Raw genomic sequence first — 19,015 nt, forward strand, 5'->3', positions numbered from 1 at the left:
GGATGAGAGAACTCACCACATCTTCTTCCCAGAAGGATTGAGCTTCGGGGGTCTCTGCTCTGGCACTCATCTGGTCCTCTCTCCTCTTTCTCTTCTTCACTAGGACATAGGGGGAGGGGCAGTAGGAAGAGGGGGAGTCTGCCTCCAGCAGAGAGGTTGGAATGGGCTTGGAGTTCCTACCGGGCTATCTCACCGCCCCCCGACACCCTCGCCCCAGTCTGGGCCAAAGCAGACGCTGCGGGGCCGGCTCCCGACGGCCACGACCCAGTTCCCCGTGTTATTTTTAGGGCGCTGGATGGCACCTGTCCACGTGCCGCGGCCCCGCCCGCACAGAGAGAGGGGCGCGCTGCGTCTGCTCAGGGGATCTGCTCCCCCCTTCACCGCCCTCCCGGCCCAGAGCCACGCAAACCGCGGGTCTCCTATCGCTTCGATCTCCACCACCCCCCTCCCTGCACCCTCTTTTCCCTAGCTTTCCTCCTCCTCCCTTCCTAAAACCCCGCCAGCGGCTCACGCCTCCTGCATACGAGATGAGCTGAGCAGCTTGGTCGCTGCGAGGGGGCGCGCGCGGGTGTGAGAGCGTGTGTGTATGTGTGTGTGTGTGTGTGTGTCTGGATCTGTGTCCGGGTGTGTGCGCGGGAGAGAGAGTGTGTGTGTGGGAACCCGGCGGCTCTGCACTGCAGCCTCCCCCAGCGCCGAGGGGAGATCTGGACGAAAGGGAGAGAGAAGAGTGTGCTCCACAGTAGTCGGGAGGGTAGTAAGGAGAAAGCTCTCCAGCTCAAGCGGGGCAGACGCCTCGCAGCTGCAGGCTCTAGCCCCCGGGGCGCAGCGCGGCGGCCACCATGCTCAACAACCTGACGGACTGCGAGGATGGCGACGGGGGAGCCAACCCGGGTAAGCCGGGGGGCCTACAAGGCGGAGGAAGCAGGAAAATAGAGATGGGGGGCTGCCACCTTTGGGGACCCGGGCTATAGGCTCCGGGGCGGCTAAGTGTTGCCGAGGAGAAAGGAGGAGGCGTGGGGGTGGCTATCCCCAGGAGAAATAGATAACCCTTGGGGACTATAGGAAGGCTCTGAGTTGCCCCCAGGGGCAGCTTCAGCAGCTTGGCGGCGTGGGCGCTGCTCTGGTGGAATGCGCTCTCTGCGCTGTCCGAGGTTCTGGAATGCACCCGACGCAGAGCCCTGGGGTTGCTTGGGGCAGTGGCTTTGGGGCCCCAGGGGCTAAGCAGTAGAAGTGGTACAGTTCCTGCAGTGGTCCGAATGGACCAAAGGGCTGGATAGGATTCGGATTAAAGAAGGGGTTTTAGGATTGGGTTTCTAGGGCCAGATCTGGGTTCCCGTGATCCCAAGAGAGGGGACCCCGGGAGTCGGTGCCCCTTCCCTAGCGCAGAGTGTGCTGCTGCCTAGCTGCACTCTGGGCAAAAGCCACTGCAGTTCCTCCCCCCACTCCACCGCACGGAGCTCACCAGCAGAGGGGATACTGGAGGTGGGAGTAGAGGGTTGGGGAATAGGAGGTGGGAGTCATGTGACGACCTCCTAGCCGGGGCTGCAGTCTTACTGATACTGACATTGGAAGGTAGGGGAAAGTGGGGAGGGGGCAAGTAGAAGGTTTGTTTGATCGAAACCCTTTTACCATAGGGCCACCCTGTAGGATGTGATTAGGTTACACTTAAGCCCTTTCGGTATTTGGTCCTAACTAGAGTCTATTCCCCTTTTCCCCATCTATCTGGCCATGTTCAGAGACGAAGCCAGGTCATCTCCCTCATCCTTCAGGATTATAGTATCCTCCTTTACTCTGGGGTTGGTGGGGAACCTTCTTCCAGTCATTTGGGCTCCGCATTTCTTAAATTGCGGGGCTTCGCGGGACCTGATCACTGGGGTCCTCGCAGCAATGATCATTGCACTGCGGACTGCTCTGCGGTGGTTGAGAAGGCTTGCCAATGGCTCGACGTTCAGGCTGAGCCTTCAGTCCGTTGGACACCCGCTTTCTTTACCCCTACCCTGGCCCTCCCTAGCAGCTTCCAGGGACAGCCGCCCCCTTCTGCTCCCGGTCTCCCTAGTCGGTCAGTCAATCCATCAAGCCTGTCACCTCCCCCCCTCCCTTTTTCCACCCCCTAGAGACATAGTGCTCCCTGAGCTCTGACTGCTCCCAGTCAGGCTGTCTGAGCTCAGCTGCTGTAAACGTTCCCCTGGGCCTTGCTTGATGGACAGGGCCCAAGCTACTGGCAGCCGATTCTATGAGATGGCCAGAGGAGCTGAACCTGAGCTTATGGCCTGTGGATCTGGGATTGCTGGGGAGAAGGTGCTGCAGAGACTGAAAGACCCCAGGGTGTTACAGCCTCTAGGTTTTTCTTCCCTTCACTGTTTGCCTCTGGAAATCCTAAGAAATTGAGGCCAAGTAAGGAGTTAGGGCTGTGTGTGTGTGTGTGTGTGTGTGTGTGTGTGTGTGTGTGTGTGTGTGTGTATTATGGTAGTATGAACATGGAGATGAGAAAGCAGAAGGTGAGCCTTTGTATGGCCATTTCCACTGTTCAAATCTCTGTCCCGGAAAACCAAAGGCCTCCCAATTCCTAGCCTCAGGGAGTCTAAAGGATGACCCTTCAAGCACCAGAGCCAAGAGGCTTCATTAGCACCCCCCCCACCCCCATCATGACCCTGGAGTCACCTGCCTCTCAGTTCTCGTCCCTCCCTCCCCCCACTCCCACACCGGGCTCAGGCTGCGGTGGGGGGGGGGGGGAATAAGGGGACGTGCTTTGGAAGCCCAGCAGAATCTCTCTTGCTGCAGCGTTCAGGTCCTTCTGATTGGGGGTGGGGAGAGGAGTGAAGGGTTTGAGGAAAATGTGGATTTGAACATTTCCTGTAGGGTCTTTCCCTATCTTCTAATTTCCTTAAGCCCATATCCTTAATAAGGAGAGAACCTCTCTCCATTCTAACTAGAAGCCTCTGGAGGGAGCTTTCTGACCCCAGCACCATTGTTTCCTCCAATCTTACCCTCCAACACTCCCAGGAGTATTAGGGATTACTGTAGAAACCCCCCACCCCCCAGGTTTGGGAAGGATTTGTGAAAAGGGAAGACTAAAAATCCAATCTCTCCTCCAAACCTTTGAATTCTTGGAGTTTGGTTCCCAGTTTAGAAGATTCGATCCCTCTCCCCTTTTCTCTCTCCCTCCCCTCTCTCTTTCTCCCTCTTCTCCCTGAAGAAAAAAGAGAGTCCAGAGCCTAGGTTGGGAGGCCAGACTAGGCCAAGGGAGTTAGAAACAAGATCCTTTGTGATTAAGGGGTGAAACTGGGAAGGAGCCAGTCAGCACAGGGCCTTGAGAGATTTATGGACATCTGAGATGGAGAGAGCAGTGTGTTATAGTGGAAAGGGTGCTGAATTGGAGTCAAAAGACTGGGTTCTAGTTCTGATTCTGCCACTGACTCATTTTATGACCTTGGGCAAGTTATTTCTCTTCCCTGGGACTTAGTTTCCCGTGTGCAAAATATGGGACTGAACTACATAGTCTCTAAGGCTGCTTCCATCTCTAACATTCCTACTGTAGAAATGATGGGGGGGGGGGGAATCTAGGCCTTTGCCCCATGGGCCATGGAGAATGGAGGAACACCGAGGAGCCTTGAATGGGGATTCCAGTCCCCAGGCCCCGGGAGGAGGATCCACTGTCCGTGCTGAGATGTTGTTTTCGCCCCGGGAGCCCTAGCCGCTGCAGCTAATTGAAAGCCGATTCGAGCTGAGTGCTCCCTGGGGCCCCTGAGAGGCAGAGGGGGAGGGGAGGAGGGTTCCATCCCCAGTCCCTCCTCTGCCCCGCCCCCACTCCGGCCACGCCCCTCTCCGTCTTCCCTCTTCCCCCCACTCCCCCGCCCCCAGCCTCCTGTGCTCTATTTAACACGTCTCCTCCTAGGTCCTTCTGGGCGTCCTGACTAGAAGGTGGGCCTGAGAGCCCAAAACGTTACCCAGGCCTCCTAGGGTCCCCAGTGGCCGATTTCCCCCAGGCCAAGGAGTTCTAGTGTTCCCCATTATATAGAGGAGGGTACTGAATCCCATCTAAAGGAAAGTGGGGGCTACGAGGTCCCAATGAACTTAGAGGATGATGCGGAGAAAGGAATACAGGTGCCCACTCCCCTCCTCTTCGCTCTTCTTTCCTTTTTTCCTCCTTTCCCCCTCTCCCTCCTTCCCCACCTTTCTCCGCGCCGCGTGCCGCGTTACATAAGCGACTGCGGGCGCGCGGCCCCTGCGCTCCAGCCCCGCGCGGTTGCCATGGAGACGCAGCTCGGAGGTCTCAGCGGCTGAGACCCTCATAGCGGGAGGGCTGGGCGGGGAGTTCGGACTGCGTCACTCATGCACCCACCCCCACGCACCACTGGCCTTTTCCTAGGTAATAGAGGAGGTGTAAGGGAGTGAGACACTTCCAATCTTCTTTTTGCCCATTGGTCCCATCCTTAGAGGACAAGAAGGAGAAAGACCCTTTTCCATGCGTCACTTGGCACCATCCTAAGGGGAAAGGAGGACTTGAGGGAGTGATTCTGCATTTCCCCTTGTTCCACTGGCTAGGTCCTAAAGAAGTATGAAACAATGAGAGATACCTCCTCACCACCACCACCACCACCATCGCTACCCCCCCCCCCCCCCCCCCCCGCAGCACAATAAAAATTGGGCCACTTCTTCTGTCCGCAGAAAAGCAAGGGAGACACGCCTCTTTCCCTTTTCACTGTTCTTGGCTTGACAGGGGAAAAAGATAAGAAAGAGTAAAATATGTGTAGGCTATTTTCCATGCACTGCTACCTTCCTTGAGGAATCAGAGGGCCCCTCTGTTCTGCTGGAACTCCAGCCCACCCGAGTTAATGATTAATCATTGGAGGAAAGGGAGACCACTTGGGAGTAAAGGTGCTCCACATCTCAGTCAGGGAGGGACGGATGAAGAATAGGACTGTGAGAGTCCAGAATTTGGAAACGCTGGGAAGTGCTAAGAGGAAGCTCCATTTGGGCTAGGATGAGGTTGAGGGATATGTATGGGGATTTGAAGACCTGTTAAGATGCCTAGCAGTTGCTCTCTTCGATGTTTTTGACTCCTCATCTCAGGCTTTTTCGTTGGAAGATGTGTAGAGGGCATTGTAGAATAAATAGAAAGAGTGTCTGATTGGGAGTATAGTCATCTGAGTTCTGATCTAGTGGTTCTACCATTAACTAGTTGCGCACACTTAGACAAATCGACTCACACATCAAGGGATGAATGAATGATCTTTGAGACTCCATTCAACTCCAAACTCTATGGGTGAGGGAAAAGGGAAAATATTTCTTGCTTTCACCTCACACCCACAGTAATGGACCTTCTCATTACCTCATTTTCCTGTATGCCGTATTTGCATATTAGCTGAGGTTCAAAGAGCTTTGAATTTTAGGAACCAAGAGACCTGAATATTAGTCCTGCCTTTGCCATTAATTAGCTGTTTGATATTGGGTAAATCCCTCCCTCTCTCAGGATTTCATTTTTCCCATATGTAAAATGAAGGGGATTAAATTAGATTATTTTTCATTCCAGTTCTAAAAGCATATTTTCTAACTTCTCAAGCTCTTTAAGGGTCTGACTATGTTAAAGGGTTCCTTCTGGTGCTAATATTCTATGTTCTGTGATTTCTTATAAAGAAGGCTCCTGGAGTGTGTGCTAGAGTTAAGAGAAAAGAAATTTTCTTGACTTTAAGAGTGGCTAGACTATCAGAGATCTTTTAAGAATAGAGGGAATTGGGGGCAGCTAGGTGTTTTGGTGGATTGAGAGTCAGGACTAGAGACAGGAAGTCCTGGGTTCAAATTTGACCTACCTAGATGTATGACTGAGCAAGTCACTTAACCCCCATTGCCTAGCCCTTACCACTCTTCTGCCTTGGCACCAATACACAGTATAGTATGATTCTAAGATGGAAGGTAAGGGTTAAAAAAAAAGAATAGAGGAAATTAGAGATGATTCTTACTGAGATTCAGGCAAGAGACCCTGAGTTCTTAAGTCTGAGCATTAAGACTAAAGGGAATTGGAGAAATGGAGAATACCAACGTTCCTTTGGGAAGGGGTTTTCTCCTGTAGAGGGGAGGTCCAGATTTCAGACTGATTTATGCTAAAGTGCTTATCTGGGAAAGGAGACGACAAGATAGTAACCTATCAAAATAATCTACTAGAGTTGAAATAGAGTAAAATGTCCAGGCCATGACTAGACTTCTTTACTCACTTTAGTCTAGAGAAGAATATATACCACACCCCTAACCCACACTGTTGGAGAATTGGAACTCCCAGGCAAGGAGGGGACCTGTCAGAACCAAATTAACTGGAGTTTTCTTTTCTTTATCTCTTGATTCATCTATTGAATCCTAGAGGTAGCATGGAATAGTAGAGTGCTGCTCTTTGGAGCTAGGAAGAGTGGGGTCCAAATCCCACCTCAGATACTTGCTATATGTGTGATGCTAGCAAGTCACTTAACTCCAGGCCCTGGTTACCTTATCTGCAAAATGAAGGGGTTGGATTTGGTGACATCTAATGTCCCTTTCAGCTTTAATTCTTTGATCCCATAATCCTACTGTGATGCCTCATCATGGTGTGGAGGTGACCCTGGATTCTTGAAGGCTTTGCCAGTAGAGCATAAGACCTGGCAGGTTTTACCATGTTGGAAAGAGTTTGGTCCCAGAAGCAGACAGTCTGCTTTCTGAGGACTAAGGACAGCTCTCTGCTCTTTGCTAGTAGGTTAGCCCCTTGGGAATGAATTCTTTGGCTTTGGCAATCTAAGAAACAAAGGAAAATACAAAAAGCCCTTAGTCCTGTATCTCTCTTCCACTTCTGTGGTGAACTAAGGGAAAATAATGACAACAATAATAGTAGTGCTAGCAATAATAATAATTATAGCTGGCATTTATATAACTCTAAAGTCTGCAAAGCACCCTACAAATGTTATCTTTTTATCCACATAACAACACTAGGAGGTAAGAGGGATGATTATCATCCTCATTTTGTAGATGAGAAAATTGAGACAGAAGTTAAATAACTTGCCCAGGGTCATATGTCTAGTAAATATCTAGTAACAAAGTAAATGTTCAAGCTGCAGCCTAATGACCACTTGTTAAAGATATTGATTCATGTTGGACTAGATAAATCTTGGTGGTCTCTACATTTGAAGTTTGGGGAGTCCAAGGGCCTATGAAGGGGAGAAAGATACAGAGAGAGTAGTATCACACCAATTTTGTGGACTGGCCAAGAAAGTTGGGGAAAATGGAAGCAGGGAGTAAAAGGAGGAAAACTCCAGGTGGAATTAGCTGCAGTTAGGTGGCAGAGAGGTTGGACGTGGAGTCAGAAAGACCTCTGTTTGGATGCTGCCAGCTAGAGAGTTTGGATACTCTCTAGCTGTGTGACCATGGATGAAGCACTTAGCCTCAATTCCCTTATCTGAAAAATGGGAATAATAGTGCATGCCACACAGGGTTGCTATGAGCATCAAATGAGATAACATGTAAATCACGTAAGCCTCTAGAAACTATACAAACATTACTAGTTGTAGTAGTTGTTGTTAATATTATTATATCTGTTCGTTTCCTTGCATTACCCTGCCTCTCACCATCATAAATTACATCCCTGGGAAAAGCTGTCCTTGTGGGATATAGGTCCTTCCATTTTGACATTAGGAAGATTCCTTTCCTCAGTCTCCTTATCTGCAAAGGAGGTGTGATGATTCAGTAAGCCTTACACTTTACAGGATAATTTTTGTAAGGAAAATTCATCGTAAAATTAAAGAGATGCAAATGTGTTGTAACTATTAGGAACTGCAAAAGAATATGATTACAGTAAAGTCCCTGCCTATTGGGAGCTACTTTGATTCTTTAGGACAGATATTCTTAACCTTTTCAATATTGTGAATCAATTTGGTAGTTTGGCAACCCCTATTGACTCCTTAAAATAATATTTTTAAGTGCAGAAAATACATAGAATTAGAAATGGAACCAAATGCTATTGAAATGTAATTATCTACCCAGTGGAATTGCGTGTCGGCTATGGGAGGGGTGGTGGGAGGGGAGGAAGGAATAGAAAATGATTTTTGTTTCCAAGGAATCATGCTTGAAATTGACTAAATAAAAATTTTATTCATTTAAAAAAAAGAAATGTAATTATATCAATACATTTTTAAGTCAATGAAGGACAGATTAAGAACCTCTGCTCCAGAACAAGGTTCAGAAGAGCTCTGGAGGGGGCCAGGAATAGCAGTGAGCACAGATGTGGGTACATTGCAAAGTCAGGGCCATAACTCATCTGTGTCTTTACTTCAGGTGATGGCAACCCCAAGGAAAGCAGTCCCTTCATCAATAGCACTGACTCTGAAAAGGGCAAGGAATATGATGGCAAGAACATGGCTCTGTTTGAGGTAGGCAGGAGACAACGAGGGTCAGGGGGGCATCTCTGACTGACCCTGGAGTAGGCAGGATTGCCTTCCATTGGCATTGGCTAAGGAAAAGCTGTCATTCCACTTTTTTTATAATGCCATTCCAGTTCTATCCCTTCTGTCTCTGTCTTTGTCCCTCTCTTCTTGGGCATCTTCACCTTTATGATCACTTCTTTAGATCTCTTCCATTGCAACCCACTAGTGGTCTCTTCCCCATATCCTGCCCCATTCTCGGGTCCATGTTCTCCATCCTTCCCCATTCCTTTCCCATCTCCCAGGTTCATCCCCATTTCTGTCACCCTCTCCCAAGTTCCTTCTCCAGTACCTTCCGTTCTGTCCCTGTCTTGTGCTCTTTCCCTAGTTCATTTCCTAGCTCTCATTGTCACTTATGTCTCAAGTCCATTCTCTTTTTAACCCTAATTTCTCCCATAGGAGGAGATGGACACCAGTCCCATGGTGTCATCCTTGCTTAGTGGTCTGGCCAACTATACCAACTTGCCACAAGGCAGCCGGGAACATGAGGAGGCTGAGAACAATGAAGGTGGCAAAAAGAAACCTGTGCAGGTGGGAGCAGGCATAGTGGCCTGGGGGAAGGGTAGGAGAGGGATGGGATTAGAAATGGAGGAAGGGATGGGAGATGGGAGGAGGGCTGACAGATGGGAGATGCAAGGTAGGCTCAAATTCAATTTGGGTCTGATTTGGAGGGAGGAGGAATTACAATAGCATATAGTGGGGAGTGTGTTTCTATAATGGAGTGCTGAAATGTGGCTTGGAACAAACAGCTGGCTAGGGAACCAGAGACTAAAGCTAGTTGAGATGGAAAAGATAAGAAGAAGTCAGTGTGACCCATATCTTTCTTTTTAGGCTCCTCGGATGGGTACCTTCATGGGTGTATACCTTCCCTGCCTGCAAAACATCTTTGGTGTCATCCTTTTTCTGAGGCTTACTTGGGTGGTGGGCATTGCAGGCATCATGGAATCCTTCTGCATGGTCTTTATCTGCTGCTCATGTGTAAGTACCCCTTCTCCTTACTCTACCTCCCTAACCCCCTAGTTCTCATTCAGTGCATGGATAAAAGGCACTGAAGAGAGGCCTGAAGAAGGAATTCCAGTCAGAACCAGAACCCTGCTCCTGTAATGACTGATGCCTGGGAGGTATTAGGTGGGGGAGAAGGAAGCCCTTTCCCAGCTGGTACTAAAAAATATCTGTTTTATATATATATATATATATATATATATATATATATATATATATGCCATCAGCTTGTGAACTCCCCCATAGTTACCAAGGCAAAATGAGTAGGCCTGCTCCTCCCCAATCCCGCCCCCTTCCCAGTCCCCCTACTTAGGCTGCCCTACTGGAATTTCTCTCTATTCAAAGCTGCCTGGATGTTCACTGGGATACCCAAGCGGGGCTGAGGGAGGGATTGTGGTAGGATGTGATGCTCCTAAGTGGTACCCTCTTCCCATCTAGAGATGGACATTATGAGGGTATTCATGGGGTTCTGAGAGGCACTTGGAAGGGCTGAGACAGCTATCATGTGGCAAAAGATCACTGTATTTGGATATAGCTAGGTGATTCTGTAGATTGAAAGCCAGACCTAGAGACAGGAAGTACTGGGTTCATATCTGGACTCAGACACTGCCTAGCTATGTGACTCTGGGCAAGTCACTTGACTCCATTGCCTAGTCCTTACTGCTCTTCTGCCTTGGAACCAATAAGGGTTTGTTTGTTTTTTTCAATCACTGTATTCCACCTCAGAAGACCAGAGTTGAAATCCCAGTTGTGCTGATGATTAACTGTATTACCTTGGGCAAGTCACTTCTGCATTTTATGATTCAGTTTTCTTATCAGTGAAATGGAGGTAAAATTCTGGCACTATTTCCATTACCAGTTTGTTATGAAATTCAGAATGTATGTAGGATTCTTTTATGCACTCAAGTGTTTCATGTTAACATGATTATTATGATTATTATCTGTTGAGGGATGGGGCTTGTTAGCTTGGAAAAGGGCCATTTTCTGGGAAGAATGGACCTAGTTTGGGGGAAGGGGCAGTGAGAGCCAAGGTAGGGTTAGAATCAAGAACTCTTAAGGCAGAAATGAGGAGAGCTGATAATGGAGATACAAACTATGTCTTTTCTTTCTCTGTCCACTTCCCCCAACCCTCCAATATTTCCCCATTTCTGATGTTCTTTGTGTCCCCACAGACTATGCTGACTGCCATCTCCATGAGTGCCATTGCTACCAATGGTGTTGTGCCAGGTGTGGTATGGGGACCTCTTTGGGTGGGATAGGGTTTGAGGGGAGGGCAAGTAGAGAGGGAGCTTCTTGGTTATCTTTGGTTGTTTTTCTGGGTGATGATGAATGCCCTGGGAATCTGAAATGCAGGTGCTTTGGGGAGGAAGTGGGGGAATTAACAATGCCCTCAGGAAGAATAGGGATTCATCAGTATTGGTTGGTATTATTGATGATGAATGGGTCATAACGGAGTCAGGATTCCTCCTTCACTCACTGGGAACTTTCATTCCTGTCTTTTGAGCTATAACCTCATTTTGGGGGTAATTAGAAACCTGCTAATTAATGCTGCTAATTTGGGCACAGAGTGTCTCCTTAGGGTGGCTGGATTTACAGCGGGTGTATGGACATGATCTCTTCAAATGATCACTTCTGCATGTTGACCTTAGCCTAGTCTCTTCCCAGCAAGCTCTGTTCCATCCCATGATGGCCTTCTCTTCCCACAGCTGGTGGTTCCTACTATATGATCTCTCGGTCACTGGGCCCTGAGTTCGGGGGAGCTGTAGGCCTTTGCTTCTACCTTGGCACTACCTTTGCAGGAGCCATGTACATTCTGGGCACTATCGAGATCCTGCTGGTGAGAAGAGGGATGGAATTCTGGAGGGTTGCCATTAGTCAATCAACAAACCCTTATTTAAGATACAAAAAAGGGGAGGTACTGTGGTCTAGTGGGAAGAGAAATACTCTTTGAGTATTTCCAGAAGATCTGGAAAGGTAACCAGGATAGCTAAGGACAGAAAACCATGCCATATGAAGAATAAAGAGTGTTTAGGGTAGAGAAGAGAAGGCTAAGGTAGGACTATTACCACACCTCTTTAAAAGACTGCCCATGTAGAGGATTGGGTGGTGCAATGAATGGAAACTGTTGGGAAGTAGATTTAGAATTTGTGCTAAGGGCTGTCTCAAAGCAGAATGGGTCCTCCTCTTCTAAAAGTCTTTAAGCAAATTCTGGGTAGCCACTTGTCTGAGATGTTGTAGAGACAGGAATTGGATGAATTCACTTTAGGTCCTGTCCAACTCTCAGATTCTGGGTTTGAATCCCAGCCTCACCATGTGGCCTTGGACAAATCTCTTCATCTTCCTGACCCTTAGGTTTCTCAAACGAAATGAATAATGCATGTACTACAGAGGCAGCTAGGTGGCACAGTGGATAAAGTACCAGGCCTGGAGTCAGAAGACTCAAATTTGTTCTCAGACACTTCCTAGCTATGTGATTCTGGTCAGGTCATGTAACCTCTGTTTGCCTAGCTTTTGCCCATCTGTCTTAGAGTTGTTACTAAGACAGAAAGCAAAGGTTAAAAAATAATACTTGTAGTGGCTATTTCATAGAGTGGTTCTAAGGAAAGCCTTTTGCCAAGTGTAAAACATGATATGCATGTGACTATTCTTATTAGGAAGTGAGAAGGCTATAAGATGGAAGCAAGGTCCCTGCCTGACCTCAGAGAGCTCACAGTCCAGTTAAAGAGACAAGACATGAAAAGAGAAACAAAACCTGAAAATACAAACCATTGCAAGAGAAGTTGACAATCAGTGTTGCAGGTGGTCTGGAGAGAGAAAGAACACTCTCACATAAAGGATAAGGGAAGGGTTGGTTGAGAAGGTATGATTTAAGCTGGGTTTTGAAGGCCAGATAAGATCTTGAATAGAGGATTTGGATAGACTAGTCCATGAGGAAGAAAACAATGTGGACCAAATGTTCCAGGGAAAGTGAGAACCACTCTGTCTAGAGCAGAGGATTTGCCTGGGAAAGTGGTGTGAGGGAAGCCTACAAAAACAGTTTGGTGAAGGATTGTGAAGGGTCTTAAGTGCCAAACTAAGACAGTTGGATTTTATTCTACAGGCCCTCTGCTAGAAAGAACAGCTAGGTGGAATAGTGGATAGAGAGCAGGAGCTAGAGTCAGGAAGACTTCCCTTCTTGAGTTCAAATCTGACCTCAGACACTTACTAGCTGCATGACTCTAGGCAAGTCACTTAATCCTGTTTGCCTCAGTCTCTTTATTTGTCAAATGAATTGGAGAAGGAAATGGCACATCACTCTAGTATCTCTGTCAAGAAGACCCTAAATGGGGTCACAAAGTGTTGGACACAGCTGAAAAATGACTGAACAACAACAAAATGTCCTGTGAGAGCAGTTGAAGGTTCTTGAGCTGGAGAGTGAAACAATTAGATTTCTGAATTAGAAAAAAAGTTATTCTTGGCATAGTATGAAGTCTGTATTGGATTGAGAGAACCAGAAGGCTGAGACAGTCTAAGAGAAAAGTGAATCAGTGTGTTGGTAGTGAGAGCAGAGAGAAAGATAAAGACATAGGAGGGACATAGAATTAGTGGGACTTGGTGACTGAATTTGGGAAAAAAGAGAGTAAGGAGGCTGCCAAAAGTAACACAGTTAATGGCTTGGATGACGAAAAAGGTGGTACAAAGAGGAGAAGACTGAGGGCAAATGGTTTTTTTCCTCAAATAGGCCAGATTAATCCATCACAGGCAAAATCCCTGGAGCAAAGTTTAGAGCTTAGGCTTCTGTTGGGAAAAAAATGAGAAGCACAAAACATATTTCAGGTCACTGGAGAGTGGTCTCATGGCCTTCTGGAAGTAGTCCAGCCATGACTGGACAGGATGGAGGCTAAAGGGGGTGTCTAGGGATAAGGGCAGCTGAGGTGGTCATCAGAAGCAGAAGGAGATATGGGATGGTTGAGAGATTTAAGAGCCTATAAGATGTAGAGGCAGGGGCAGCTGAGTAGCTCAGTGGATTGAGAGCCAGGTCTAGAGATAGGATGTCCTAGGTTCAAATTTGACTTCAGACACTTCCTAGCTGGGTGACCCTGGGCAAGTCACTTAACCCCCATTGCCTCGACTTTATCACTCTTCTGCCTTGTAATCAATTCATAGTATTGATTCTAAAATGGAAGGTGAGGGTTTAAAAAAATGTAGAAGCCAAGGAAGGAAGGGGGCCTCCTTTACTTTTATCTCTGTCCCTCCAGGCATACATATTCCCAGCCATGGCCATCTTCAAGGCGGAGGATGCGAGTGGAGAGGCTGCTGCTTTGCTGAACAACATGCGTGTGTATGGCACCTGTGTGCTCACATGCATGGCCACAGTCGTCTTTGTTGGTGTCAAATATGTCAACAAGTTTGCACTTGTCTTCCTTGGCTGTGTCATCCTTTCCATCCTTGCCATCTATGCGGGGGTCATCAAGTCTGCCTTTGACCCACCCAATTTCCCGTGAGTTATTATAGCTTGGAGTATGGGTTGTAAGAAAAAGGTCCAAGTTTGGGTGTTAGAAGGCTGGTGTTCTAGTCCCAGCCTGGCCACATAACTCATTGTATCACTTGGGACAAGTCCCTTGGGCTCTCTGGACCTCAGTTAGGAGCCTTTCCAGTTCTCTAACCCTGATCCTTGATTTCAAGATACAAGGACATTGCCCCTTTTTGGGCTGTGACTCTGGCCACTGTTCCCTGTCTTCTGCTTCTCCTCTGCCTCAGCCCTTTTGTGGTACGGGAACAGGATGAATTAATCTCCTTTAGAAAGAGAATAGCCCAAGAGGCAGTGTGGTGTCCCAAAAGAACACTGCTCTAGGAACCAAAAGACCTAGTCCTGGCTCTGTGATTTACTAGTTATTTGATTATAGACAAAGCCTCTTCCTCTATCTGAGCCACAGTTTTCTCATCTATAAAATAGGAGTAATAATACATTCTGCCTGTCTCATAAGGGTATTGTGAAGAATCAAATGAGATAACCAAATAAGATACTCTAGGATGATAATGTGTTATATATTGTATTGATCCAAATATAGGCTGCACTTTTCTTCCAAATGTGACTATTCTATGTCCTATTACAAGTATTATTTTCAGTATAAATCTAATGTTTTTTTCAAAGAGATCTTCTTGGATGGGTTTGACCTATATTTGGGGGCAGACTCTATTAAGACCAATAAGACAAATGTGAGCTATTACAGCAGAGGCAGAATGGAATAGTGGAAATATTCCTGGATTTGGAGCCAAAAGATTTCAGTTTACAAGATCAAAGACTAGCTCTGTGGCCTTGGGGAAGGTGCTTCTTTTCACCAGCCCTCAGTTTCATCATCCATAAAATGGAGACAATAATATTTCTCCAAACTATCTCATGGGCTGTGAGAAAAGTGCTTTGAAAATATTAAATCTGTAAAGAAGTATAAGTCGTTATTATCATTCTGGGAAGACTGATTGCTAGGTGGAATATAGGGGATTGGGACTCTAGCTGTAAAAGGGCCCACAGGGACAGAGTGTTCCCCTCAGTTTCCAGGCTAGGGTCCCACTGTCCCTGAGGGGATCCCTGCTCTATTAAGTCTCTACCCCCTCCCCCTAGAATCTGCCTTTTGGGGAATCGTACCCTCTCACGTCATGGCTTTGACATCTGTGCCAAGTTTGCCTGGGAGGGCAATGAGACGGTGACCACCAGGCTGTGGGGGCTGTTCTGCTCCTCCCGATTCCTCAATGCCACCTGTGATGAATACTTCACTCGCAACAATGTCACCGAGATCCAAGGCATCCCTGGAGCTGCCAGTGGCCTGATCAAAGGTATGGAAACAAGGGTGAAGGTCAGGATCAAGAGGAAAAGGGATAAACTAGTGGGCATTTTCCCAGGGGCCTTTGGACCTGGACTGGAATGGACAGGGAATTGTGGAGGCAGGAGGTTTGAAGGCAGCTGTGGCACAGAGAAAGAAGGCCCTGCAGGCTTCTGCCTGAATTCACTCCTGGCTGTCCTGTTGCCCTCTAGGGACTTGGGGGTTAGGGAGAGAAGAGCAGGTAGATTATCTGAGTCTCATTTTCTCACCTGTGAAATGGACATAACAGTACTTATATCAATATCTAGAAACATCCAGATATAGGAGAAAGAGGGGGGGGACTCAGATCAGACCAGACTTGAATACTAATTTGATCCTTTTCTAAAATCCTGGGCAGCTCAGGTCCTCTCTCTGAGACTCGGTGTTCTCGTTCTGAAAATAGGGAACATTGATACTCTTTCCTTAGCTGTAAAATATGGATATTATTTAACACATGCACCACCTACCTTGCAAGACTGTCAAGAAAGAGCTTTATGAACCTATTAGTGCTTTAGAAATGTGAGGTATTATTATATTATAGAACCACGGTTCAGCCTTCCCATTCCATCCTTATAAAACTCTACAGCCTTCTAGGAGGAGCACTCTAGAGGCAAAGGCAATAAATTGAGAGATGGCAAAATGGATAGAGTACTGGTCCTGGTGTCAAAGAAACCTGAGTTCAAATCTGACCTCTGACACTTACTAATCATGTCTGGGAGAGTCACTTAACCCCTCACTGCCACAATTTCCTCATCTGTAAAATGGGGGATAATAATAGCACCTCCCTCCAAGAGTTGTTGTAAGGATCAAATGAGAAAATTAGAAAATGCTTAGCACAGTGCCTGGACAAATAGTAGGTGCTGCAGAAACGCACCCCCATTCATTCATCAAACATTTATTTAAAAAACCTACTGTGTGCAAAGTGCTATGTTCCTGGTTGGGAAAGATGTAAAGACAAATGAGATATGGTCCCTAATCTCAAAGAATTTATAATATAGTAGAAGGGATAAAGCTTATTATATATAGATCTCTACAATCTGAATTAGTATATAAGTAAGCACATAAGGGAAGGATAAGGTGTTTTGAAACAGATGAAAGAGATCAATTCTTTCTCCTTGATGGCTTTGGAAGCAAGGAACAACTACTTCTTTGAGCTGAACCTCTAAGAATGGATTCTTTGAAGGAAAAGATTCCAGACTAGAAAACTATGGCCCTAACCCCCTAACCCCTCCATACAAAAGGCCCAAACCTTTGATCTTTAATCCCAAGGGACCTGACCTCGTTCCTCAACAGGATACCTTTCTCTCCACAGAAAACCTTTGGAGCTCCTACCTGACCAAAGATGTGATTGTAGAGAAGCATGGAATGCCTTCCATACCCCTGCCGGAGGCAACTCCTCTCAACTTGGATCAGCCCTATGTCTTCAGTGACATGACCTCTTATTTCACCCTCCTGGTCGGCATCTATTTCCCCTCGGTCACAGGTGAAGGGTAGGAGGGAGAGGCAGGAACTCTGGGGATGAGGGAGATGATGTGTTTGCATACAGGTCTAGAGATGTAGTATCACTGTATTCTCCTGGTTCTGGCCACAGGGATAATGGCTGGTTCCAATCGCTCCGGGGACCTTCGTGATGCCCAGAAGTCCATCCCCACTGGCACCATCTTGGCTATTGCTACCACTTCTGCTGTCTGTATCCTTAGATTCATAAAACATCAGAGCTGAACGGGACTTAAAACTATAGAATGCTAGGTCAATATCTCAAGAGATTGTCTAGTCCTCATTTTACATAGGAAGAAAATGAGACCCACAAAGGTGGCTTCTTTAGCATCACACAAATTGGTGATAGTTCCAGGACTAAAATCTTTTTTTCTGACTGCAAGCTGTAGATGCTGATTATGCCAAAGTCCCAAGCTGAACTAAATGAGGTGATGGAATAGAGGATGGGGTGGGGTGTGTGTGTGTGTGTGTGTGTGTGTGTGTGTGTGTGTGTGTGTGTGTGTGGTTGAGGCCAGAGACAGGGGTCCTACTTTTTATGGACAGAATGGTATCTTTTTGTCATCCTGGATTCATTGTCCTTCACTCTGAATTCCAAAGACATCAGCTCAGTTGTCCTGTTTGGGGCCTGCATTGAGGGAGTCGTCCTGAGGGACAAGTAAGCTGGGTGATGAGGATTGTAAGGAAGCCAAATACTCCAAAGAGGGCTGAAAGGATGGGGGAGGAAGGACTGAAGGGGGAGCAAAGGGGTTGCTATATGTGTACCTACCACCTGGTGCACCTGAAATACCACTTTCCTGATCAGGAATCTACAATGACTATTATTGTCTTTAGGACAAAATCCAAACTCTTACCCTGGTATTCAAGGCCCTTTCACAATATGCTCCAACTTTCTCTTCCATGCCTCTTCACCACGAATCTTCTGTTCCAACCAGGCTCACCTCCTCACAATTTCCTTCCTTAGGCATTTCCGCCCATAACTTTGCATCTCTGCCATTCCCTCCTCCTTAAAGAAGCCTCCCTTGACTGCTCGCAGTGATAGTTTTTTTTATCTGAGTTCTTATAACACATATTCATCCTGTCACATTGTTTTTAATGGTATCCTGTTGTATGTGGTTGTCCAGCTGTTTATCAGGTGTATGTGCCTTTGCTCCACAAATAGACTCTGAACTCCCCCAAGGATAGGGACCATGTGTCAGGATTCTCTGTGATCCCCATGGCATTGGGTGTAGGGCTGGGTACATAGTATATCCTCATAGGAGCATGAGATCATAAGACTTAGAGCTAGAAGGGACCATAAAGATCCATGTGAGATATATATCTGTTATCTTGGACTATGGTGGGCTCAATTGGAGGGCCTGAGCAGGATCAAGTGGGTGCCACTTTTATCAGTGGAGCCCCTGCCCAGGAGATGCCTTCCTCCAGGTTTGGTGAAGCAGTGAACGGAAACCTGGTGGTGGGTACCCTGGCTTGGCCCTCCCCATGGGTCATCGTCATCGGCTCCTTCTTCTCCACCTGTGGTGCTGGGCTGCAGAGTCTCACAGGAGCCCCTCGCCTCCTGCAGGCTATCTCCAGGGATGGCATTGTGCCCTTCTTGCGGGTCAGTGGCATATTATTTAGGAGGGAGGGAGGGGTGTGTGTATGTGGAGGAAATAAAGGAGGGGAGTATCACATTTGGGTGCTCAGAACTCATGGGTGGTATCACCTTTTGGGGAGCAGGGTCATTTCTAGGTAAAATTCAGGTGATTCTGGGCTCTATGCTTTGGAGGCTTATCTGTTCTGATGACTGCCTATGTTTGCTGGATTGGGTTGGGAGGGGAGAAGGAAGTGGCTCCCTGGCTCATATTGGTGTATAAGACCTGAGGCTTATTCATGTGTAAACCTTGTCTCTGGAACAGCATAGTCCATATCATATTCCCTACTGGTAACTCTAGGCCATACTTCCCTAAAAATCACCAAGTCCTGCACTCCTAAGAGCTACCCTACATTCCATACTGTAGACCCCTTTCTTATATTCCCTAGGAATAACCCTGAGGTCTCCTCCTCCCTCCTAATAGCTTGGATGTCTCATACCTCCTTGAGATGGCCTCAGGCCTTCTTGTACTCCCCAGAGACCCTAAATATCACATATCCCACACCCCTTTCAGGACGCACTTGGTCAGTCATTCTTCCTAGAGGTGATCCAAGCCTCTCACATGTACATCCTGGGGATGTTCCTGTAGCTGGAAAGGATTTGGTGCC

General features: G+C 47.2%; 1 protein-coding gene across 1 annotated transcript in view; it reads left to right on the forward strand.

Annotated features, from left to right (window-relative positions):
- Nucleotides 1-268: 268 nt before the first annotated feature.
- The window catches only part of SLC12A5 (solute carrier family 12 member 5), a 35,485-nt gene continuing 16,738 nt past the window's right edge, over nt 269-19,015 (forward strand). The window contains exons 1-12 of the mRNA XM_001366267.4: nt 269-891; nt 8,293-8,387; nt 8,838-8,969; nt 9,270-9,416; nt 10,613-10,667; nt 11,147-11,277; nt 13,679-13,920; nt 15,043-15,254; nt 16,593-16,763; nt 16,872-16,970; nt 17,375-17,432; nt 18,200-18,374. Of these exons, the coding sequence (XP_001366304.1) occupies nt 840-891; nt 8,293-8,387; nt 8,838-8,969; nt 9,270-9,416; nt 10,613-10,667; nt 11,147-11,277; nt 13,679-13,920; nt 15,043-15,254; nt 16,593-16,763; nt 16,872-16,970; nt 17,375-17,432; nt 18,200-18,374 (1,569 nt within the window). The 5' untranslated portion in view covers nt 269-839. The remainder of the gene's footprint in view (nt 892-8,292; nt 8,388-8,837; nt 8,970-9,269; nt 9,417-10,612; nt 10,668-11,146; nt 11,278-13,678; nt 13,921-15,042; nt 15,255-16,592; nt 16,764-16,871; nt 16,971-17,374; nt 17,433-18,199; nt 18,375-19,015) is intronic.

This window comes from Monodelphis domestica, chromosome 1, assembly GCF_027887165.1.
Source record: "Monodelphis domestica isolate mMonDom1 chromosome 1, mMonDom1.pri, whole genome shotgun sequence".
Taxonomy (NCBI): domain Eukaryota; kingdom Metazoa; phylum Chordata; class Mammalia; order Didelphimorphia; family Didelphidae; genus Monodelphis; species Monodelphis domestica.